This window comes from Blennius ocellaris, assembly GCF_963422515.1.
Source record: "Blennius ocellaris genome assembly, contig: SCAFFOLD_110, whole genome shotgun sequence".
Lineage (NCBI taxonomy): Eukaryota > Metazoa > Chordata > Actinopteri > Blenniiformes > Blenniidae > Blennius > Blennius ocellaris.
Genome location: NW_027662203.1, coordinates 49,931 through 74,833, shown reverse-complemented (window position 1 = coordinate 74,833; position 24,903 = coordinate 49,931). Strand labels below are relative to the sequence as shown.

The following is a 24,903-nucleotide window of genomic DNA, read 5'->3' as shown; positions in this document are numbered from 1 at the left end:
GGAGGGAGGAGGAGGAGGAGAGGAGGAGGGAGGAGGAGACACATATACTAGATTAACAATGGACCAAACTTGGGGGGGGGGGGGAGAAGGAATAGGATGGAGGGGACTGAGGAGAGAAAGATAGAAAGAGGAGTGAAAAGAAGTGGAAGGAGCAGGGAATGTCTAAACAGATTCCTGAAATCAACGAGGTTATTGGGAAACATAGTGGAGGGAGGTGACATAGAGAGGTTCAACCAGCAGGGGGCGGTAGTGCAGCAGAGGGGGAGGAAAACTAACGGAAATCCACACAGAAGAAGAAGAAGGAGAAGAAGAAGAAGAAGAAGAAGAAGAAGGAGGAGGAGAAGAAGAAGAAGAACAAGGAGAAGAAGAAGAAGAAGAAGGAAGAGAAGAAGAAGAAGAAAAAGGAGAAGAAGGAGGAGGAGGAGAAGAAGAAGAAGAAGAAGAAGAGATGGAGGAAGAGACGCTGCGGGAGGCTTCATCTCACCAAAACATCTCTCTTTTTCTTCTCATCTCACGGTCTGTACTGAATCTACGTCTTTATCTGTGTGTGTGTGTGTGTGTGTGTGTGTGTGTGTGTGTGTGTGTGTGTGTGTGTGTGTGTGTGTGTGTGTGTGTGTGTGTGTGTGTGTGTGTGTGTGTGTGTGTGTGTGTGTCCATCCTGTCAGGCTGCTAGAACAACCTCATTCTACAATAACACTCAGAACGTCCTGGTTACAGTAAACTGTCAGCTCTTCAGCTTCTCAGCGTCTAAACGTGATCAGAGAATCACTAATGTCACATCCTTCATAACATCTGGCTGATCATGTCTGCAGGAGGATGGAGAGAATAAAGGAGGAGGATGGAGAGAATAAAGGAGGATGGAGAGAATAAAGGAGGATGGAGAGAATAAAGGAGGAGGATGGAGAGAATAACGGAGGATGGAGAGAATAAAGGAGGAGGATGGAGAGAATAAAGGAGGATGGAGAGAATAAAGGAGGAGGATGGAGCTTCACATGGACAATGTATTTCCTAAATCCCATTTCACCAAGTGTATAAACCAGTTCTTCTTATTGCAGCACCCACGTGACCCAGCAGTGGCTGAGATACGTGATTCAACATGATTCAATATGAAAGAAAGGTGGAAGTAATTTCTATATAAAAATATTAATAAAAAGCCTGTTCATTTAATCGTCATTTAATCAGCTGGTTACAATTTAAAATATAATGAAACTGGCAGCCCTGATTTATTTATTTCATAGTTTGTGGCCACAGAACAGAGAAACAAACATCCATTAAAATTAGTCTCATCCCTTTTTTTCTCACATTCATTATTTTTCATTTTCCTTGATATCCTTTATTATTTCTTTATTTATTTTATTATTTAGAGAGAGAGAGAGAGACATGGACATAGTTAGAGAAGGTCAGAGTCACTCAGCTGGTCTGAATTGTCCTTTATTTACTGTTAAAACACACATTTCTTTGTCCAGAGAATATTGAGAGCAGCTGATGAACATATTCAGAAACAATCAGTTTCACTAACATCCTGAAACGTCCTGCTTTAGTCGTTGTCGGTTGACAAAACCGCTATTAAATAAGCACAACTACATTATTGTTGGTGCAGCTGCTGCACGCTGGTCTAGTCATCACCGTACTTCAGATATACTTCATGAATTATATCACGTCTCTGACTGAAGAGCTTGTCCTTCATGTCAAATGTATTATCCGTATTTTAAAGAAAAAAAAATGCTTTAAGGTTTAAGGTTCACTTTAATGTTCCTGTCTGTGTTTGTGCTGCTGAAATAGGAATCCTGCATGTTTTTGTTTGTTTGTTTTTTAACGTATTTCATCCATTATCCTAATACCAGTCTCATAAGTTGTAGTGCTGTTGACGGTTGAATTCTTCTCTCATCTATGTCTCTCTCTCTTTTGCACTCCGTAGTAATGTGACGCTGTGAGAAGAGTCGTCTGCAGCTGGAAAACATGTAAATTGGACTGAATGCCACGTAAGTAAGACTCATTTTCACTGGATTCATTGATCTTCATGTGTTTTTTTCACATTTTGTGAGGAAAAGTGAAACTTAATGTTCAGAAAATCTCATTCTTTGGCAGCTTGTGCGTCATATATTATATGAGGGGTGTTTGTAGAGGAATCCGTGCTGGAGAGGAGGAACACGATGGTTTCTTTCCTGACCAGAGTGGGGGTGAGGTCTGTCACTGGTCCAGGTCCTCCAGGTCCTCCAGGTCCTCCAGGACCTTCGAGAAAGTAGAAAGTTGTGGTCCTGAGAGAAAACAGTTTGTTGTCCAGCAGCTGGTTGCCGCCATCTTGGATCCTGCACTGCCTCTTGGGAGTCGGAGTCACAGCATGAGTCCACCAACCAAAGTCTTTCTTGACAGATTAAGACCATTTGAAATCCTACTTTAACACAAGAATCGACTTTAAAGCGACTCTGAGAAAGGAACATTATGTTCTTGTGTGATCAGTCTAATTTCTGGAGATGAGTTTTGTCTTTATTGTTATTCGTTTGCATTTCCATTACATTTAGTTTCCTTGTGGTGAGGAGGACGAACATTCAACTGATTCTATCTGACGTCTGTTATGGAAACATCATCATGTGCTATAGAAGAATCTCTTCTTCTCTGTATCCTGCTGAACCGTTTTTATTGTAGTGTGTGTGACTCCGACCTTCTAGTCTCATTGACAGACTCAGTGGACATGAGGTCTCTTTGCTTCATGCAGCTGCAGCAGAACGCTGAGAACCAGAAAGGTTCCTCACCTACAGGTGTGAGAACCAGAAAGGTTTCAGGTGTGAGAACCAGAAAGGTTCCTCACCTACAGGTGTGAGAACCAGAAAGGTTCCTCACCTACAGGTGTGAGAACCAGAAATGTTTCTCACCTACAGAATGCTGAGAACCAGAAAGGTTTCTCACCTACAGGTGTGGAACTGCTTGTGGCTCCTCCCCCCTGTGGTTTCCTCCCCCCACCTCCCTCACATTGTTGTCTCCACGTGTCCAGAGGACTTGTGACGTCTGATTGTGTGTCTGTTGAAGCTTCACTAAAAATCCTTGACGAGTTTTTTTTTAAAACTCGTCTTAAAACCCATTTTTATTCTTTGGTTTTTACCTCAGCGTGAGACTCTGCTCTGGTTTTAGTGCCTTCGTTTTTTATTGTTTTAACTTTTTATGTTTTGTTTATTGTTTTAACCTCTTATTGTTTTTATTGTTTTAATGTTTTTGTTTTGCCTCTTATATTTTTATTTCAACGTACAGCACTTTGTCTCAGCTACGGCTGCTTAAAGTTCTTTATAAATAAAGTTGAGTTGAGTTGAAGAACTCTGTTTACCGCCTTTATTCCAAGAGCAGCTACAAGAAGAACCCCCCCCAGCAGTGGTTGTCTTGTCCCCTCCAGGATGTCCTCCAGCCACCGTCTGAGGGAGCAGCAGCGCCCCCTGCTGGAGGCGGAGGGAGGTGGTGAGGAGCGCCCCCAGCCTGAGGCCGGCCCCCTGTGGTTCATCCCGGACTGCTGCGGGATGGTGTGCGCCTCCTTCACCTGGCTCCTGGTGCTCTTTGCTAACTTCGTGGTGACCTTCGTGCTGCTGCTGCCCTCCAAGAGCTTCTCCCACGCCGTGCTGCACGGCGTGGGCTTCAACACCGTGGCGGCGCTGGCGCTGGCGTCGCACCTGCGCACCATGCTGACCGACCCGGTGAGGACTCAGGTCATACACACTCAGTGATGGGGGGGGCTCAGGTCATACACTCTCAGTGATGGGGGGGGCTCAGGTCATGCACACTCAGTGATGGGGGGGGCTCAGGTCATACACTCTCAGTGAGGGGGGGGGGGCTCAGGTCATGCACACTCAGTGATGGGGGGGGCTCAGGTCATACACTCTCAGTGAGGGGAGGGGGGGGGCTCAGGTCATACACACTCAGTGATGGGGGGGGCTCAGGTCATACACTCTCAGTGAGGGGAGGGGGGGGGCTCAGGTCATACACACTCAGTGAGGGGGGGGCTCAGGTCATACACACTCAGTGATGGGGGGGGCTCAGGTCATACACTCTCAGTGAGGGGAGGGGGGGGGCTCAGGTCATACACACTCAGTGATGGGGGGGCTCAGGTCATACACTCTCAGCGAGGGGGGGGGCTCAGGTCATACACACTCAGTGAGGGGGGCTCCGGTCATACACTCTCAGTGAGGGGGGGGCTCAGGTCATACACACTCAGTGAGGGGGGGGGGCTCAGGTCATACACACTCAGTGAGGGGGGCTCAGGTCATACACTCTCAGCGAGGGGGGGGGGGGGGCTCAGGTCATACACACTCAGTGAGGGGGGGCTCAGGTCATACACTCTCAGCGAGGGGGGGGGCTCAGGTCATACACACTCAGTGAGGGGGGCTCAGGTCATACACTCTCAGCGAGGGGGGGCTCAGGTCATACACACTCAGTGGGGGGGGGGCTCAGGTCATACACACTCAGTGAGGGGGGGGGGGGGGCTCAGGTCATACACTACGCTTCAGGTTCCTCTCTTTGCTTTACTTCTCGCTCAAATGTCACTGCTGGGAGTCAGGACTGGATTGTTTTAGCTGGCAGTCATTAAAGGGTTAAGGAGGGTTGGTCTGAAGCAGAGCTGAGTCAGCAGAGTGTAGCTGTGGTCCAGAGTCCTGGGGGAGGGGGGGGGGGGGTACCTCTCTCTCTCTGGACCTCTCTCTCTCTGGACCGCTCTCTCTCTGGACCTCTCTCTCTAGACCTCTCTCTCTGGACCTATCTCTCTCTGGACCTCTCTCTCTCTGGACCTCTCTCTCTCTCTGGACCACTCTCTCTCTGGACCTCTCTCTCTCTGGACCTCTCTCTCTAGACCTCTCTCTCTGGACCTATCTCTCTCTGGACCTCTCTCTCTCTCTCTGGACCTATCTCTCTCTGGACCTCTCTCTCTCTGGACCTCTCTCTCTCTCTGGACCTATCTCTCTCTGGACCGCTCTCTCTCTGGACCTCTCTCTCTCTCTCTGGACCTCTCTCTCTCTGGACCGCTCTCTCTCTGGACCTATCTCTCTCTGGACCTCTCTCTCTCTGGACCGCTCTCTCTCTGGACCTATCTCTCTCTGGACCTATCTCTCTCTGGACCTATCTCTCTCTGGACCTATCTCTCTCTGGACCTCTCTCTCTCTGGACCTATCTCTCTCTGGACCTATCTCTCTCTGGACCTCTCTCTCTGGACCTCTCTCTCTGGACCTATCTCTCTCTGGACCTCTCTCTCTGGACCTATCTCTCTCTGGACCTCTCTCTCTGGACCTATCTCTCTCTGGACCGACAAGGACGTTCCAGCTGAGCTCTGTGGCTGCAAACAATAAAAGTTAACTAAACAAGTTGTGCAAAGTGGAGGATGTAAACAACAACAACAACAACAACAACAACAACAACAACAACAACAACAGATGATTCATAAGATCCAGATCTGCTTCCAGGCTGAGACCACTGTTGTAACGTCACATATCTGAGGAGCTCTATGCCCCGCCTACTTTTTTACCCACTTCCTGCAGTGGAAACGGACACCAGGTTTGGCTCTAGTTACGCTTTGCCGTACGGCTCCGTATGGCTCTGTACGGCTCCGTGCGGCTCCGTGCGGCTCCGTATGGCTCTGCACTTTTTGTGCAGTGGAAACACACCAAAAGTGACATTAATGGCTCCGGTTCCAATAAGAACCAATACACGCTGACCGTGAACATGCGTTGAATTGGTCCATTACATTTTCTTCCACGTCGTCTCAAAAAGGTCTTAAAGTCTTAAATGTAACTTGTAGAAACATGTAGGAACTTGAAGGAACTTGTAGGAACCTGACGAAGGCAAGTCACCAACTGACTCCAGGCCTCGTTCACACTGCAGTGGAATGTTCCCCCATTCAGACCTTTTGATCACAGTGACTCTTATCTGACCTATTTTGTCTGAAACTCCATGTGTGTTTTTCACACCAGACCATAATACGAGCTACCAGTGTGTATATTTGTGGACACGTGACGGCCTGGTCATTGATGTGGATGGGTCAGCACTGGAGGATGAGGATCTTCCAAAACGTTAAACGCTGTGCTCTCCTTTTTCCTCATACTCCTTATTTCACTATTCAACTTTATTTATATAGCACCAGATACAGCTCAGTCATTTCTCTGTGACTTTAACAGAGAGAAACCCAACAAGTCGTCATTTTGTCCAGACGTCTAGGCTCGTATTTAACCACCACATGCTGACCGGGGTTGCCAGATATGGGGGTTTTCCCTCAATTGTGGAGGAAAGTTCTTTTACCTGTCACTTCTTTATTTGGTGCGTTTGTGTGTTTATGGCATCTTCTTTATGACACATACAATAGTTTGACGGTTTGAACATGATTTCTTCACAGGATTAGATTGAGGCTGGTTTTTATTGAGGTGTGGTTTATTGGGTTTTACGTTGTTTGGGATGGAAACAGTCTGAAACCGTCGGTACGATCACATGTCTGGTAGAGGCGCCTTTAAAATGTAATGTGAACGATCCATTAAAAAATTGGAATTGAGCATCAACCTTCAGATGAACATGGATCCAGAGGAGTATGAGGCCACGTTTACACGGACCCGGGTATTTTAAGATTGGAGATATGTCTTTTGTGTTTGGGCTGAAAAGTAGCTGCAAGTCACCACAAACCATGATTCCTGAAAACTCCGGCCACAGTGGCGATTGAGAAAAACTGTCCGGTTGCATCTAACAGTAGGTGGAGATTTATGTCACAATTCGTGACGTCCTGTTTTTTTTTTTCCAGGATTCTGATTGGCTATCAGGGCTTTATACTTCTCGCTGCACTGCCCCCTACAGGTCTGGCTGCTGATAGCAGCTCTGAACCAGGTGTCTGTGTCTATGAAGATGTTTTTTGGGGGGGGGAAAGGAGAGGGAAATATCTATTTTTGTAAAAACCTGAAGCCCAATGAAGTGATGTGGGTGGAATGAGCTCCTCCAGCATCGCAGATGAGTAGAATCAGACTATTATCCACCAGCCCGACACACCCACCAACTGAAGACAACGGGGGGGGGGGGGGGGGGGGCAGCTGAGGTGCAGCATGTGACATCAATTCCCCTTTCTTTCCTTTATTTTGTATTTATTTTTCTCGTTTCTCTTTTTCTTTACTTTCAATTTTTCTTTCCTTCATTTTTTCTTCTTTTCTACCTTCATTTTTCTGCACATGCAGAATGTTGTTTTAATGTTGCCGTCATGTTTTATTGTGAAGGGCGCCGTGCCCCGGGGAAATGCCACCAGGCAGCACATGGCCAGCCTGCAGCTGAAACCTGGTCAAGTCGTCTCCAAGTGTTCTAAGTGCTGCAGCATCAAACCCCACCGAGCCCACCACTGCAGGTCTCACACACACACACACACACACACACACACACACACACACACACACACACACACACACACACACACACACACACACACACACACACACACACACACACACACACACACACCAGTAACGTTCCCTGTGCTCCTGAGCAGCATCTGCCAGCGCTGCATCCGCAGGATGGACCACCACTGTCCCTGGGTCAACAACTGTGTGGGCGAGAAGAACCAGCGCTTCTTCGTCCTCTTCACCGTCAGTGTGAACGTCAAGTGCATGTAGAAGTGGCTGAACGACATTGTACCTGTGTCACCCACATGGAAAGAACCTATATAAACATATATATGTTACAAACAGATGTTTTAATATAGGTTTTGATATAGGTTTGGAATATATGTGACATATATAAAATTGGCCGTTTTCCTATGTGCATATGTGCATACATGCGCACATATATGTACATAACATATAGGAAAACGGCCAATTTTATATATGTCACATATATTCCAAACCTATAGTTGTGCTATATATATATAGGATATATATAATATATAGGTGTGCATATATGCGCATATATGCACACCTCTATGCGCATATATGTGCCCATGTTTGCACACATATATGTACAAAATATAGGAAAATGGCCAATTTTATATATGCCACATATATCCTAACCTTTATATAGGTTCTTTCCATGTGGGCCCACACTGGATGCTGTTATTTGCTCAGTGCCCCAAGCTGGAATCGAACCAGGGTCTCCCGTACACCAGTCCATTGCCTTGCCACCTGAGCTAGAGCTATCCAGCCACTATGTATATACCTATATCTATATCTATATATATATATATATATATATATAAAATATGTACCTATCTGTGCATATAGGTCCATATATGTGCATAAAATATAGGAAAACGGCCAATTTTATATATGTCACATATATTCAAAACTTATATCAAAACCTATGTTAAAACATATATGTTTATATAGGTTCTGTCCATGTTGGACTTTCCATATATGCAGCATATATGCTGCATATATATTCGCATATATATGCTGTCATATATGACAGTCATGTCATATATGTGCATATATGCAGCATTTCTGTGCATATATGCTGCATATATATGCGAATATATATGCAGCAAATATATTGTCATATATGCACATATATGCTGCATATAGGTTTCATATATGTGCATATATCCTCATATAGGTTCTTTTCATGTGGGATGGGTTATGTGGAAATAAAGAAGCAGTACAGGAGACCTATATGGCCTGTATATTCACATATATGCACCTCAATTTGGCCTATATGTGGCATATATATGCATAGATGTAGCATATATGTGCATATATGTGCATATATGCAGCATATATATTGGTCATATATATTCATTTATGTAGCATATATATTGTCATATATGTGGATATATGCAGCATATATATGCATATATGCAGCATATATTGTCATATATGTGCATATATGCAGCATATATATTGTCATATATGTGGATATATGCAGCATATATGTGCATATATGCAGCATATATTGTCAGATATGTGCATATATGCAGCCCATATATTGTCATATATGTGCATATATGCAGCATTTATGTGCCTATATGCAGCATATATATTGTCATATATGTGGATATATGCAGCATATATGCAGCATATATTGTCATATATGTGCATATATACAGCATATATAGTCATATATGTGCATATATGCTGCATATAGGTTTCATATATGTGCATATATCCTCATATAGGTTCTTTCCATGTGGGCACTGCTCACATACCTATTATAGGTGGAGGTGTGGGGCTGTTTTGTGAGCAGCTGCTTTACCTTTAGTTAATTAGCAGAGAAGAACTCATTAATCCTGAACTAACTAACTCCAGTTTAAGTAGCATTGGTCTCTCCAGTCGCTGTGATTAACATTAACCTGCAAACAATAGAGCATCTTCCTCCCACTGACAGCTTGTGGTTGTGTTGTGTCCAGATGTACACCTCCATCATGTCCGGCTATGCTCTGGCTCTGTGTGGCTACCACTTCATCTCCTGCATCAGAGTGCAGTGGACAGGTGAGCTGAGAGCCACGGTCACCTGCCTCCTCCCTCTGTTTCCTGCCTCCTCCCTCTGTTTCCTGCCTCCTCCCTCTGTTTCCTGCCTCCTCCCTCTGTTTCCTGACTCCTCCCTCTGTTTCCTGCCTCCTCCCTCTGTTTCCTGACTCCTCTCTCTGTTTCCTGCCTCCTCCCTCTGTTTCCTGCCTCCTCCCTCTGTTTCCTACCTCCTCCCTCTGTTTCCTACCTCCTCCCTCTGTTTCCTGCCTCCTCCCTCTGTTTCCTGACTCCTCCCTCTGTTTCCTACCTCCTCCCTCTGTTTCCTACCTCCTCCCTCTGTTTCCTACCTCCTCCCTCTGTTTCCTGCCTCCTCCCTCTGTTTCCTGACTCCCCCCTCTGTTTCCTGCCTCCTCCCTCTGTTTCCTGCCTCCTCCCTCTGTTTCCTCCCTCCTCCCTCTGTTTCCTACCTCCTCCCTCTGTTTCCTGCCTCCTCTCTCTGTTTCCTACCTCCTCCCTCTGTTTCCTGCCTCCTCCCTCTGTTTCCTGCCTCATCCCTCTGTTTCCTACCTCCTCCCTCTGTTTCCTACCTCCTCCCTCTGTTTCCTGCCTCCTCTCTCTGTTTCCTGCCTCCTCCCTCTGTTTCCTGCCTCCTCTCTCTGTTTCCTGCCTCCTCTCTCTGTTTCCTGCCTCCTCCCTCTGTTTCCTACCTCCTCCCTCTGTTTCCTGACTCCTCCCTCTGTTTCCTGCCTCCTCCCTCTGTTTCCTGACTCCCCCCTCTGTTTCCTACCTCCTCCCTCTGTTTCCTGACTCCTCTCTCTGTTTCCTGCCTCCTCCCTCTGTTTCCTGCCTCCTCCCTCTGTTTCCTACCTCCTCCCTCTGTTTCCTGCCTCCTCTCTCTGTTTCCTGCCTCCTCCCTCTGTTTCCTACCTCCTCCCTCTGTTTCCTGCCTCCTCTCTCTGTTTCCTGCCTCCTCTCTCTGTTTCCTGCCTCCTCCCTCTGTTTCCTACCTCCTCCCTCTGTTTCCTGACTCCTCCCTCTGTTTCCTGCCTCCTCCCTCTGTTTCCTGCCTCCTCCCTCTGTTTCCTGCCTCCTCCCTCTGTTTCCTACCTCCTCCCTCTGTTTCCTGCCTCCTCTCTCTGTTTCCTGCCTCCTCCCTCTGTTTCCTACCTCCTCCCTCTGTTTCCTGCCTCCTCTCTCTGTTTCCTGCCTCCCCTCTCTGTTTCCTGCCTCCTCCCTCTGTTTCCTACCTCCTCCCTCTGTTTCCTGACTCCTCCCTCTGTTTCCTGCCTCCTCCCTCTGTTTCCTGACTCCCCCCTCTGTTTCCTGCCTCCTCCCTCTGTTTCCTGACTCCCCCCTCTGTTTCCTGCCTCCTCCCTCTGTTTCCTGCCTCCTCCCTCTGTTTCCTCCCTCCTCCCTCTGTTTCCTGCCTCCTCCCTCTGTTTCCTGACTCCTTTCTCTGTTTCCTGCCTCCTCCCTCTGTTTCCTACCTCCTCCCTCTGTTTCCTGCCTCCTCTCTCTGTTTCCTGCCCCCTCTCTCTGTTTCCTGCCTCCTCTCTCTGTTTCCTGCCTCCTCCCTCTGTTTCCTACCTCCTCCCTCTGTTTCCTGACTCCTCCCTCTGTTTCCTGCCTCCTCCCTCTGTTTCCTGACTCCCCCCTCTGTTTCCTGCCTCCTCCCTCTGTTTCCTGACTCCCCCCTCTGTTTCCTGCCTCCTCCCTCTGTTTCCTGCCTCCTCCCTCTGTTTCCTCCCTCCTCCCTCTGTTTCCTGCCTCCTCCCTCTGTTTCCTGACTCCTTTCTCTGTTTCCTGCCTCCTCCCTCTGTTTCCTACCTCCTCCCTCTGTTTCCTGCCTCCTCTCTCTGTTTCCTGCCTCCTCCCTCTGTTTCCTACCTCCTCCCTCTGTTTCCTGACTCCTCTCTCTGTTTCCTGCCTCCTCTCTCTGTTTCCTGCCTCCTCCCTCTGTTTCCTACCTCCTCCCTCTGTTTCCTGACTCCTCCCTCTGTTTCCTGCCTCCTCCCTCTGTTTCCTGACTCCCCCCTCTGTTTCCTGCCTCCTCCCTCTGTTTCCTGACTCCCCCCTCTGTTTCCTGCCTCCTCCCTCTGTTTCCTGCCTCCTCCCTCTGTTTCCTCCCTCCTCCCTCTGTTTCCTGCCTCCTCCCTCTGTTTCCTGACTCCTTTCTCTGTTTCCTGCCTCCTCCCTCTGTTTCCTACCTCCTCCCTCTGTTTCCTGCCTCCTCTCTCTGTTTCCTACCTCCTCCCTCTGTTTCCTGCCTCCTCCCTCTGTTTCCTACCTCCTCCCTCTGTTTCCTGCCTCCTCTCTCTGTTTCCTACCTCCTCCCTCTGTTTCCTGCCTCCTCCCTCTGTTTCCTCCCTCCTCCCTCTGTTTCCTGCCTCCTCCCTCTGTTTCCTGACTCCTTTCTCTGTTTCCTGCCTCCTCCCTCTGTTTCCTACCTCCTCCCTCTGTTTCCTGCCTCCTCTCTCTGTTTCCTGCCTCCTCTCTCTGTTTCCTGCCTCCTCCCTCTGTTTCCTACCTCCTCCCTCTGTTTCCTGACTCCTCTCTCTGTTTCCTGCCTCCTCTCTCTGTTTCCTGCCTCCTCCCTCTGTTTCCTACCTCCTCCCTCTGTTTCCTACCTCCTCCCTCTGTTTCCTGCCTCCTCTCTCTGTTTCCTACCTCCTCCCTCTGTTTCCTACCTCCTCCCTCTGTTTCCTACCTCCTCCCTCTGTTTCCTGACTCCTCCCTCTGTTTCCTGCCTCCTCCCTCTGTTTCCTGACTCCCCCCTCTGTTTCCTGCCTCCTCCCTCTGTTTCCTGACTCCCCCCTCTGTTTCCTGCCTCCTCCCTCTGTTTCCTGCCTCCTCCCTCTGTTTCCTCCCTCCTCCCTCTGTTTCCTGCCTCCTCCCTCTGTTTCCTGACTCCTTTCTCTGTTTCCTGCCTCCTCCCTCTGTTTCCTACCTCCTCCCTCTGTTTCCTGCCTCCTCTCTCTGTTTCCTACCTCCTCCCTCTGTTTCCTGCCTCCTCCCTCTGTTTCCTACCTCCTCCCTCTGTTTCCTGCCTCCTCTCTCTGTTTCCTACCTCCTCCCTCTGTTTCCTGCCTCCTCTCTCTGTTTCCTACCTCCTCCCTCTGTTTCCTACCTCCTCCCTCTGTTTCCTACCTCCTCCCTCTGTTTCCTGACTCCTCCTCTGTTTCTGTCTTCAGAGTGCAGCGACTTCACTCCTCCGGTCACCATCCTCCTGATGATCTTCCTCTGCATGGAGAGCCTCCTCTTCCTCACCTTCACAGCCGTGATGTTCAGCACTCAGCTTCACTCCATCTGCAGCTCCAGCAGGGTGAGGAGCAGCAGGGGGCCGTCACTGTTCTCCTACTCACCTTCTGGAGGTTTACTTTTTAAACAAGGGTTAAAAACTCAGCTTTATCATCAGGCTTTTAACTGATTTCTATATATGTGTATGTTTTTTTATATTTATGTACATATGCAGATATGTATATTATCAATTTATTTATCTACTTGTATCTACTTTAGCCATGATCTAATTTTCTACTTTTATTAGCTTCTTAACTGAATTTATATATCCAGTGGTTCCTCTAGACCAGAGTTTCTCACCCTCTGGTGTTTCCTCCAGATCGTCAGCTGAGCCGTGGGAAATTATCACATTTCACATTCTTTTCTAAAAAACATTTGCTCTCACAGCGACAGTGTGTTGCAGAGTAATCATGTATAAATACTCTTCACCACTAGAGGGCAGCACAGAACTTTGCCGGTGAAATGTAAAGTGACAGACGTCAGTGTGGTTCATCTCCACCTCCTGCTACCATCTTGTATCAAAGTACTGTGTCAGTGACGGTGATGGAGAAGTTTTTGAAAACCAGGATCTCAGCTCTTCATCCATCAGGTCCAGGTTTCACACTGAGGGAGGCACTATTAAAAAAAGTCCTTGCTTTCTGGATTTACTGGATTCCTGTTGATCAAACTTTGATGAGAAAGACTTTATATTGTTAATAGAGGCTACAGAGGTTCACTTTTTAACATTTTCAGGTGGTGGTGGTGGTGGTGGTGGTGGTAGTGGTGGTGGAGGTGGAGGTGGAGGTGGAGGTGGTGGAGGTGTGACTCCAGATGTTTCCAAACAAAAAAGTGTGACTCGGCTCAAAAAGGTTGAAAAACACTGGTCTAGGGGGCGCTACACTGGTGGTGGCCTGGTTCCCCCCTGGTGGTTCCTCTAGGGGGCGCTACACTGGTGGTGGCCGGGTTCCCCTCTGGTGGTTCCTCTAGGGGGCGCTACACTGGTGGTGGCCTGGTTCCCCTCTGGTGGTTCCTCTAGGGGGCGCTACACTGGTGGTGGCCGGGTTCCCCCCTGGTGGTTCCTCTAGGGGGCGCTACACTGGTGGTGGCCTGGTTCCCCCCTGGTGGTTCCTCTAGGGGGCGCTACACTGGTGGTGGCCTGGTTCCCCCCTGGTGGTTCCTCTAGGGGGCGCTACACTGGTGGTGACCAGGTTCCCTCCTGGTGGTTCCTCTAGGGGGCGCTACACTGGTGGTGGCCAGGTTCCCCCCTGGTGGTTCCTCTAGGGGGCGCTACACTGGTGGTGGCCTGGTTCCCCCCTGGTGGTTCCTCTAGGGGGCGCTACACTGGTGGTGGCCTGGTTTCCCCCTGGTGGTTCCTCTAGGGGGCGCTGCACTGGTCGTGGCCTGGTTCCCCTGGTGGTTCCTCTAGGGGGCGCTACACTGGTGGTGGCCAGGTTCCCCCCTGGTGGTTCCGTCCCCTGGTCTCCCTGGCTGGTCCCCCACTATGTGGTGGGATTGGCTGGTCTGCCCTGAGGGGGGTCTGTGGGGTGGCGCCCCCTGTGGAGAGAAGTTCAGGCTTGTCTTTATTTATATGTGTGTGTGTGTGTGTGTGTGTGTGTGTGTGTGTGTGTGTGTGTGTGTGTGTGTGTGTGTGTGTGTGTGTGTGTGTGTGCAGGGGTCTGCGGGGGACGTTGACAGTGGGTGGGCGGGGCTTCGCTCGGTGTTTGGAGGCCCCCCCTCTCTGCTCTGGGTCAGCCCCTTCGCTGGACTCAAGCTGCCCACGTTTCCACGGAAACGGCCTCAGAGGGGCGGAGCCGAGTTCTCGGTGTGACGAGGCGTCGTGGGAACAGAACAGATTGTAGAAACATGCACATGACGAGTTTCTCACTTCTTTTGTTTCACACATTTTTCCTCCATTTCCCTGAATCTTTCCAACGTTTTCAGTTTGCACACGTCAGTCATGGAACAAAACACAACTATTTCTTCATTTAGCAGATCTTGTGCATTTTTTCTCTCTCCAGCTGTAATAATGACAACAATGGTCATATTCTAAACTTTAAAATGACTGACTGCTTTCCCTGAGGAGACATTGACGCTCCAGTTTGTGTCATTCTACTAACAGTGTCCAAAAAGAACATTTTCCAAACGTGACTGTAAAAACGCTTCATTAACTCCTTCTGTCACGTGATGTTAGATTCTTGTTGCTCAACAGAGAAACCCGGGGAAATGTCTTGGGAAAGGATCATTTTGCACATTCGTTTTGTCATGTTCCTTACTGTTCTCATGTTCCTTCCTGTTCTCATGTTCCTTCCTGTTCTCATGTTCCTTCCTGTTCTCATGTTCCTTACTGTTCTCATGTTCCTTACTGTTCTCATGTTCCTTCCTGTCCTCATGTTCCTTCCTGTCCTCATGTTCCTTCCTGTCCTCATGTTCCTTCCTGTCCTCATGTTCCTTCCTGTCCTCATGTTCCTTACTGTTCTCATGTTCCTTCCTGTCCTCATGTTCCTTCCTGTCCTCATGTTCCTTCCTGTTCTCATGTTCCTTACTGTTCTCATGTTCCTTCCTGTCCTCATGTTCCTTACTGTTCTCATGTTCCTTACTGTCCTCATGTTCCTTACTGTCCTCATGTTCCTTCCTGTCCTCATGTTCCTTCCTGTCCTCATGTTCCTTACTGTCCTCATGTTCCTTCCTGTCCTCATGTTCCTTCCTGTCCTCATGTTCCTTCCTGTTCTCATGTTCCTTCCTGTTCTCATGTTCCTTACTGTTCCCATGTTCCTTCCTGTCCTCATGTTCCTTACTGTTCCCATGTTCCTTACTGTCCTCATGTTCCTTCCTGTTCTCATGTTCCTTCCTGTTCTCATGTTCCTTCCTGTCCTCATGTTCCTTACTGTTCCCATGTTCCTTACTGTCCTCATGTTCCTTCCTGTTCTCATGTTCCTTCCTGTCCTCATGTTCCTTCCTGTTCTCATGTTCCTTCCTGTCCTCATGTTCCTTACTGTTCCCATGTTCCTTACTGTCCTCATGTTCCTTCCTGTCCTCATGTTCCTTCCTGTTCTCATGTTCCTTCCTGTCCTCATGTTCCTTACTGTTCCCATGTTCCTTCCTGTCCTCATGTTCCTTACTGTCCTCATGTTCCTTACTGTTCTCATGTTCCTTCCTGTCCTCATGTTCCTTACTGTTCCCATGTTCCTTCCTGTCCTCATGTTCCTTCCTGTCCTCATGTTCCTTCCTGTTCTCATGTTCCTTCCTGTCCTCATGTTCCTTACTGTTCCCATGTTCCTTCCTGTCCTCATGTTCCTTACTGTCCTCATGTTCCTTACTGTTCTCATGTTCCTTCCTGTCCTCATGTTCCTTCCTGTCCTCATGTTCCTTCCTGTTCTCATGTTCCTTCCTGTCCTCATGTTCCTTACTGTTCCCATGTTCCTTCCTGTCCTCATGTTCCTTACTGTCCTCATGTTCCTTACTGTTCTCATGTTCCTTCCTGTCCTCATGTTCCTTACTGTTCTCATGTTCCTTCCTGTCCTCATGTTCCTTCCTGTCCTCATGTTCCTTCCTGTCCTCATGTTCCTTACTGTCCTCATGTTCCTTACTGTTCTCATGTTCCTTCCTGTCCTCATGTTCCTTCCTGTCCTCATGTTCCTTCCTGTTCTCATGTTCCTTCCTGTCCTCATGTTCCTTACTGTTCCCATGTTCCTTCCTGTCCTCATGTTCCTTCCTGTCCTCATGTTCCTTCCTGTCCTCATGTTCCTTCCTGTTCTCATGTTCCTTACTGTTCTCATGTTCCTTCCTGTCCTCATGTTCCTTCCTGTCCTCATGTTCCTTCCTGTTCTCATGTTCCTTCCTGTCCTCATGTTCCTTACTGTTCTCATGTTCCTTCCTGTTCTCATGTTCCTTACTGTCCTCATGTTCCTTCCTGTCCTCATGTTCCTTCCTGTCCTCATGTTCCTTCCTGTTCTCATGTTCCTTCCTGTTCTCATGTTCCTTCCTGTCCTCATGTTCCTTCCTGTCCTCATGTTCCTTCCTGTTCTCATGTTCCTTCCTGTTCTCATGTTCCTTACTGTCCTCATGTTCCTTCCTGTTCTCATGTTCCTTACTGTTCTCATGTTCCTTCCTGTTCTCATGTTCCTTCCTGTTCTCATGTTCCTTACTGTTCTCATGTTCCTTCCTGTCCTCATGTTCCTTCCTGTTCTCATGTTCCTTCCTGTTCTCATGTTCCTTACTGTTCTCATGTTCCTTCCTGTTCTCATGTTCCTTCCTGTTCTCATGTTCCTTACTGTTCTCATGTTCCTTCCTGTCCTCATGTTCCTTCCTGTTCTCATGTTCCTTCCTGTTCTCATGTTCCTTCCTGTTCTCATGTTCCTTACTGTTCTCATGTTCCTTCCTGTCCTCATGTTCCTTACTGTTCTCATGTTCCTTACTGTTCTCATGTTCCTTCCTGTTCTCATGTTCCTTACTGTTCTCATGTTCCTTACTGTCCTCATGTTCCTTCCTGTTCTCATGTTCCTTCCTGTTCTCATGTTCCTTACTGTTCTCATGTTCCTTCCTGTCCTCATGTTCCTTCCTGTCCTCATGTTCCTTCCTGTCATGTTCCTTCCTGTCCTCATGTTCCTCACATGGGGGGGGGGTTAGGGGTTATCTGCCCCGGCTCGCTCCATCTGCCCCTGAGCCTCAGTTTTCCCACCGATGACGCAACCTTCCAGTGGTTAAACATTAGTGATCAGTCCACGCTGCCACAGCACTGCTCCTCCTGGAGAAGAAGAAGAAGAAGAAGAAGAAGAAGCAGAAGGTTCCACCTCCTCCAGACATGTACAAGTTGCTGTGTTTGTTCCTGGCGGTGTGGGGCCGGGCTGGGGGGGGGCCCCTGACCACCCTGCACCCCCACATGACGGACCAGGAGCTGTTCTGGGGCTCCGACCAGTACGAGTTCTCCGTGGTGCTTCCTGCTGCCGGCCTCCAGTGCTTCTGGCACTTCGCCCACCGTGGAGAGAAGTTCTACCTCAGCTACATGGTGAGCAGCAGCAGTAGAGCAGCAGAGCAGCAGAGCAGCAGCAGCAGAGCAGCAGAGCAGCAGAGCAGCAGAGCAGTAGAGCAGTAGAGCAGAGCAGCAGAGCAGTAGAGCAGTAGCAGCAGAGCAGAGCAGCAGAGCAGAGCAGCAGAGCAGCAGCAGCAGTAGAGCAGTAGCAGCAGAGCAGAGCAGTAGAGCAGAGCAGTAGAGCAGCAGAGCAGCAGAGCAGCAGAGCAGAGCAGCAGCAGCAGAGCAGTAGAGCAGCAGAGCAGTAGAGCAGTAGCAGCAGAGCAGCAGCCTCCCCAGGCGCTTCACCACACAAACAAAGACTCATGTTAGTTCTAAGATCTCCAGGTTCTGGTGATATTGAAGAACCACTGAGCTGTGAGGAACCCTGGAGAACGTCACTCTCTCAGCAGTTAGACAGTAGAAGTGAGTCTGGCCTGAGGCCGGTGGAGGAACATCAGGATCTTCTGCACCACTGATTGTGTTTTAATAGTCGTGTTCGGCAGATTCAAAATGACACAATCTGAAATGAAATTGTATTTAAAAAATGTAATAGCTTTTTATTTGAGCTTTGTACATATGATCGTAATTTGGGCTGTTTTTCTTTTATACTTTGTTGTTGTTGTTGTTTGTAGCGTTGCAGTGCTTTACACCCGGGTTTCCCTTCAGAAGGCAGACTGCTGTTTTTCCCATTTCAAGCAAGTTTGGGCTTGTTTTGAGTTGTTTTGTCATTTTACTCTTTACTTAGTAGTTCAAACCTAAACTCCTCCTCCTTTAGTAATCCCCCTGGAGAGATGACTTTTCTCTGGAGCTGCAGCCACATTACAGGATGGATTCTACGGTCTTGCTCAGGGACCCACTGCTGGGATTTGGACCTGTGACCTTTTGATTCTCTAACCTTCAGGCTTCACGTTTAACCATTTCATTTATTCTTTGAACTTTTCAGCTGTAATAGTTTACACCACTACAGCTATTAATAAGCTGTTTCATTTAATGTAGGTCATTGTTTGTTGGTTTTGTTTGAGCTATTTATAGCAATTGAAATGTGTTTGATTGCTATTTTAGCCATTTCTTCATAGTTTAGTCATTTTGTCTGTTTCACTAAACACAAAATTGTAATTACTTGGTAGCCTGAGTTATTTGGTGCCCTGAGGAGGAAACGGGTGACGGTGGGAAAGACACAATGGGATTTTTACAAGAAGACCCAACAAACCCAGAGAGGTGGAAAGTATTTAAGTCTCTTTAACTGTTTTTAGCTTTCGGGGCTTCACAGTTCTCCTTCTCTTCACCCCAACTTCCACTGCAGTAGTTGATTTTCCTTTTTAGCAATCAATTAAAACTCGTGAGAATAAAGTGAACCAACAAGGTGCAGGAAGCAGGAAGCCTGTCTTTTGTAAATGATGATCAATATGAAAGCCACCTGTTTACAGTGGTGTTGAGTTTGAGCTGTTTTCAGGCTCCTGCGGGCCGATGTTAATCTCATTGTTCTCAGTTCTCATCTCGCCACACTACGATCAGCTCTGGGCCACGGCCTTGTTGAGGTGTGCAGATGTGCACAACGACAACCAGCTGTGCAATAGTACCTGATTCTATACCTGATAACACAGTAACATCCTCAATATAAACATGAACGCAGTCATTGCTGTTGCAGCGTCTGTGTGTTTGGAGAGAAAGAAGAAAGTCGGAGATGTGGACCTGGTTGGGACTTTGGAAGAAGCCAACTTGAGATACTATTTACAATAACAACAATATCAGGACGACTAGCAACTACTAGCATTGCACATTAGCATTTACTGTCATGTTCCAACTTAACTGAGTGTAAACGTTCCAGATGTGTTGCAGCAGCAGTCACTGTCTACCAGAATCACCGTGTCAGCAGTTTAGTTAGACCTGATGACGGTGGTCTCTCTGGGCCAGGCAGGAACCGGTTCAAAGACCACAGTGGTCTCAGGGCCAGGCAGGAACCGGTTCAGAGACCACAGTGGTCTCTCTGGGCCAGGCAGGAACCGGTTCAGAGACCACAGTGGTCTCTCTGGGCCAGGCAGGAACCGGTTCAGAGACCACAGTGGTCTCTCTGGGCCAGGCAGGAACCGGTTCAGAGACCACAGTGGTCTCTCTCAGGGCCAGGCAGGAACCGGTTCAGAGACCACAGTGGTCTCTCTGGGCCAGGCAGGAACCGGTTCAGAGACCACAGTGGTCTCTCAGGGCCAGGCAGGAACCGGTTCAGAGACCACAGTGGTCTCAGGGCCAGGCAGGAACCGGTTCAGAGACCACAGTGGTCTCTCTGGGCCAGACAGGAACCGGTTCAGAGACCACAGTGGTCTCTCTGGGCCAGGCAGGAACCGGTTCAGAGACCACAGTGGTCTCAGGGCCAGGCAGGAACCGGTTCAGAGACCACAGTGGTCTCTCAGGGCCAGGCAGGAACCGGTTCAGAGACCACAGTGGTCTCTCAGGGCCAGGCAGGAACCGGTTCAGAGACCACAGTGGTCTCTGGGCCAGGCAGGAACCGGTTCAGAGACCACAGTGGTCTCAGGGCCAGGCAGGAACCGGTTCAGAGACCACAGTGGTCTCAGGGCCAGGCAGGAACCGGTTCAGAGACCACAGTGGTCTCTCTGGGCCAGGCAGGAACCGGTTCAGAGACCACAGTGGTCTCAGGGCCAGGCAGGAACCGGTTCAGAGACCACAGTGGTCTCTCAGGGCCAGGCAGGAACCGGTTCAGAGACCACAGTGGTCTCTCTGGGCCAGGCAGGAACCGGTTCAGAGACCACAGTGGTCTCTCTGGGCCAGGCAGGAACCGGTTCAGAGACCACAGTGGTCTCTCAGGGCCAGGCAGGAACCGGTTCAGAGACCACAGTGGTCTCTCTGGGCCAGGCAGGAACCGGTTCAGAGACCACAGTGGTCTCAGGGCCAGGCAGGAACCGGTTCAGAGACCACAGTGGTCTCTCTCTGGGCCAGGCAGGAACCGGTTCAGAGACCACAGTGGTCTCTCAGGGCCAGGCAGGAACCGGTTCAGAGACCACAGTGGTCTCTCAGGGCCAGGCAGGAACCGGTTCAGAGACCACAGTGGTCTCAGGGCCAGGCAGGAACCGGTTCAGAGACCACAGTGGTCTCTCAGGGCCAGGCAGGAACCGGTTCAGAGACCACAGTGGTCTCTCTGGGCCAGGCAGGAACCGGTTCAGAGACCACAGTGGTCTCTCAGGGCCAGGCAGGAACCGGTTCAGAGACCACAGTGGTCTCTCAGGGCCAGGCAGGAACCGGTTCAGAGACCACAGTGGTCTCAGGGCCAGGCAGGAACCGGTTCAGAGACCACAGTGGTCTCTCAGGGCCAGGCAGGAACCGGTTCAGAGACCACAGTGGTCTCTCTGGGCCAGGCAGGAACCGGTTCAGAGACCACAGTGGTCTCTCTCTGGGCCAGACAGGAACCGGTTCAGAGACCACAGTGGTCTCTCTGGGCCAGGCAGGAACCGGTTCAGAGACCACAGTGGTCTCAGGGCCAGGCAGGAACCGGTTCAGAGACCACAGTGGTCTCAGGGCCAGGCAGGAACCGGTTCAGAGACCACAGTGGTCTCAGGGCCAGGCAGGAACCGGTTCAGAGACCACAGTGGTCTCTCTGGGCCAGGCAGGAACCGGTTCAGAGACCACAGTGGTCTCAGGGCCAGGCAGGAACCGGTTCAGAGACCACAGTGGTCTCAGGGCCAGGCAGGAACCGGTTCAGAGACCACAGTGGTCTCTCTGGGCCAGGCAGGAACCGGTTCAGAGACCACAGTGGTCTCAGGGCCAGGCAGGAACCGGTTCAGAGACCACAGTGGTCTCTCTGGGCCAGGCAGGAACCGGTTCAGAGACCACAGTGGTCTCTGGGCCAGGCAGGAACCGGTTCAGAGACCACAGTGGTCTCTCTCAGGGCCAGGCAGGAACCGGTTCAGAGACCACAGTGGTCTCAGGGCCAGGCAGGAACCGGTTCAGAGACCACAGTGGTCTCTCTGGGCCAGACAGGAACCGGTTCAGAGACCACAGTGGTCTCTCTGGGCCAGGCAGGAACCGGTTCAGAGACCACAGTGGTCTCAGGGCCAGGCAGGAACCGGTTCAGAGACCACAGTGGTCTCTCAGGGCCAGGCAGGAACCGGTTCAGAGACCACAGTGGTCTCTCAGGGCCAGGCAGGAACCGGTTCAGAGACCACAGTGGTCTCTGGGCCAGGCAGGAACCGGTTCAGAGACCACAGTGGTCTCAGGGCCAGGCAGGAACCGGTTCAGAGACCACAGTGGTCTCTCTGGGCCAGGCAGGAACCGGTTCAGAGACCACAGTGGTCTCTCTGGGCCAGGCAGGAACCGGTTCAGAGACCACAGTGGTCTCTCTGGGCCAGGCAGGAACCGGTTCAGAGACCACAGTGGTCTCTCTGGGCCAGGCAGGAACCGGTTCAGAGACCACAGTGGTCTCTCTGGGCCAGGCAGGAACCGGTTCAGAGACCACAGTGGTCTCTCTGGGCCAGGCAGGAACCGGTTCAGAGACCACAGTGGTCTCAGGGCCAGGCAGGAACCGGTTCAGAGACCACAGTGGTCTCTCTGGGCCAGGCAGGAACCGGTTCAGAGACCACCGTGTGTGGTGGCTTTACACACTGGAGCTGAATGATCAATCACTCTCATGATTTGAGCTGAAAGTGTATTGATTGTTTGTTAGTAAAGTCCACATGCAGTAGAAGCAGCACAGTTAGCAGTGATCGAACTTCTCTGGTCTCAGACCAGTCCGTCTTCTCCCAGCAGTTACAATGTGAGACTGAAGGAGCCGCTGCAGAGGAACTGCTGAGCCACATGTGGCTGCACATCTGCACATCTGAGACTGTTACTGAAGTCAATCAATACAAGTCTTTTATCTATTAATTTACCGTTTTTATGTTGCTGTTTCCTGTTTCCTGTTTCCTGTGCTTCAAGCAACGTTGATCATTTTCTTCTGAATGACTGTATGAAGCCCTTTAGACCAGATCTACATATAGGACCATACAGGACCAGGTCTACATATAGGACCAGATCTACATATAGGACCAGATCACCCTCTACATATAGGACCAGATCTAAAAATAGGACCAGATCTCCCTCTACATATAGGACCAGATCACTACATATAGGACCATGCAGGACCAGGTCTACATATAGGACCATGCAGGACCAGGTCAGCCAGTGGGTGTAGGAGGAAACATGTAAAGACCCAGAAAGGTCCTGAGTGGATGTGAATCAGAGCGTCACAGTAGAAGAAGGCAGGAGCTGCACCCTGCTGAGTGACCCTCCAAACACTTTGATTCCTTTGATCTTTTATCTTTTAGATCAGTTTTAGATCCATTTATCACATATTAGCAGTTTCCTCATAGGGAACTTACAGGTCAACCTGCAGCGTCTTTCCAGATCCACTCATTTCTTCTTTTTGGACAAATGAGTGGAGTTAAATGTTGGAGTTAAACCTTGGAGTTAAACCTTGGAGTTGAACCTTGGAGTTAAACCTTGGAGTTAAACCTAGGAGTTCAACCTTGGAGTTAAACCTTGGAGTTCAACCTTGGAGTTAAACCTTGGAGTTCAACCTTGGAGTTAAACGTTGGAGTTAAACGTTGGAGTTAAACGAGTGTTACCTTCCAGAGACTTAACATTTATGTGGTTTTAGCTGCAGATCTATTGATATTTATAATTGAGGAGTTTCTTTGAAAGATCTTTTGCTTTGGCACAAAATTCTAATGAGATTTCAATGTTTATCTCGTTGTAATTTAGTGAACACTTCGTGGAGTCGCTCCAGAGGGGCTGTAGAGCCATGTGGACCGTCAAACGTTTGTTCATCCGCTGCAGTGTATTTCAAATTTAATAAATACACTAAGTGGATAACATGACATGTTCAGAAAGGAGAAGAAAGAAGCCAAAGCTTCTTTGATACTAACCATTGTCCGATCACTATCTCTGCTGTGTGGGGAAGTGCAGTAATGAGCCTGACGTGGTTGTGTAGGTCCAGTGGGTGACGGGCGTCGGCCATGACAGACACCTGTCCGTCACCATCAACGCCCCCAGTGGCCTGCTGGTCTCCAGCATCGATGATGCTCAGGGGCAGGACAACTTCCAGGCCTCAGAAACAGGTAGGCTTCATTCTACCGTCCAGTCACATGTTCCTCTTAAAGGGGCAGCGCAACATTCACCTTCTCAAGGGTTTCTAACAGCAACAACATCTCTACGCCTCCTACTGAAGCCTCCAGGACTGAAAACAAATCCGTTCATGTCTGTCACTTGCTTATTGCAGTTTTTAGTGGATGTCTGCTGCAGCTGGCCAATCACAAATTGTCTCCAGCAGGACGTCACAGGAGGCAGTGACCAATCACAGTCTCCCACAGGTGGTTGTGCAAAACACTGCAAATGCTCTTTCGTTTGCTGTATTAACAAGCAGAAAAGTCTGTTTTACCATCTACGTCTTCGACCATGAAGACCCAGTGCATCAACTTGATGGTTGGTGGAGATTTACCAACAAACTTCCTAAAGATTGTACGTGTTCAACATGAGCTTCCACTGAAACACTGGAGAACGCCTGGTGAGGGTCAGTAGCTGTTCCTCACTCAGTACAGATGTGAAGCTGTACGTTATTTAATCTAGTTTTGTTTCACTGCAGGGTTTGGCAATTAGGTTTGGCTTCAGGCCAAATTTTATCTGACCAACTCAATGGTGGGCTGAAATTACATTTTCAATAGGCAAACCTGTCTTTCCTACAACAAAACCTTGTTTTTCCTCAACTATGCTATTTCATATTGCACAGTAACGTCATTTAATGAAGTTGTTGATTCAGAATTAATGTATTTGCTGTAGGCCGTTATTACTGTTTCCACTTTGGCTCCACTGTTATAAACAGACCTGATGATAATAATGCTGCTGTTTTTAATCCCACACACATCATCTCAAAGACTTAACAGTGAAATAATTACCATTTTAAGTAATAGACACTTGTTTGAGCCTCACTGATGTATCATGTCAAGGACATCATGTGGCTGTATTCTCATCCTGGAACTGTTTTTATCCTGATGACACCGTCTGTCACCTCGTGACGGAGCAGAGCCTGAGCTCTTTCATGTTATTGCAGAAAACTCCGTAAATATTACAATTCTAGTTTGGGTTCATTGAAACCTGAATGAACACACTGAGACAGTAGCAATGGTTTACATAAGTAAAACAACGTCACTCGGAAATCAGAGTAAAAGTGAACAAATG

At 49.0% G+C, this 24,903-nt stretch overlaps 1 protein-coding gene across 1 annotated transcript in view; it reads left to right on the top strand.

The window, feature by feature from the left end:
* Positions 1-325: 325 nt before the first annotated feature.
* LOC308148124 (palmitoyltransferase ZDHHC7-like) overlaps positions 326-24,903 on the top strand; it is a 29,085-nt gene continuing 4,507 nt past the window's right edge. The window contains exons 1-8 of the mRNA XM_080521558.1: positions 326-516; positions 1,919-1,982; positions 3,386-3,680; positions 7,221-7,345; positions 7,487-7,583; positions 9,335-9,416; positions 12,587-12,717; positions 23,660-23,786. Of these exons, the coding sequence (XP_080377684.1) occupies positions 3,387-3,680; positions 7,221-7,345; positions 7,487-7,583; positions 9,335-9,416; positions 12,587-12,717; positions 23,660-23,786 (856 nt within the window). The 5' untranslated portion in view covers positions 326-516; positions 1,919-1,982; position 3,386. The remainder of the gene's footprint in view (positions 517-1,918; positions 1,983-3,385; positions 3,681-7,220; positions 7,346-7,486; positions 7,584-9,334; positions 9,417-12,586; positions 12,718-23,659; positions 23,787-24,903) is intronic.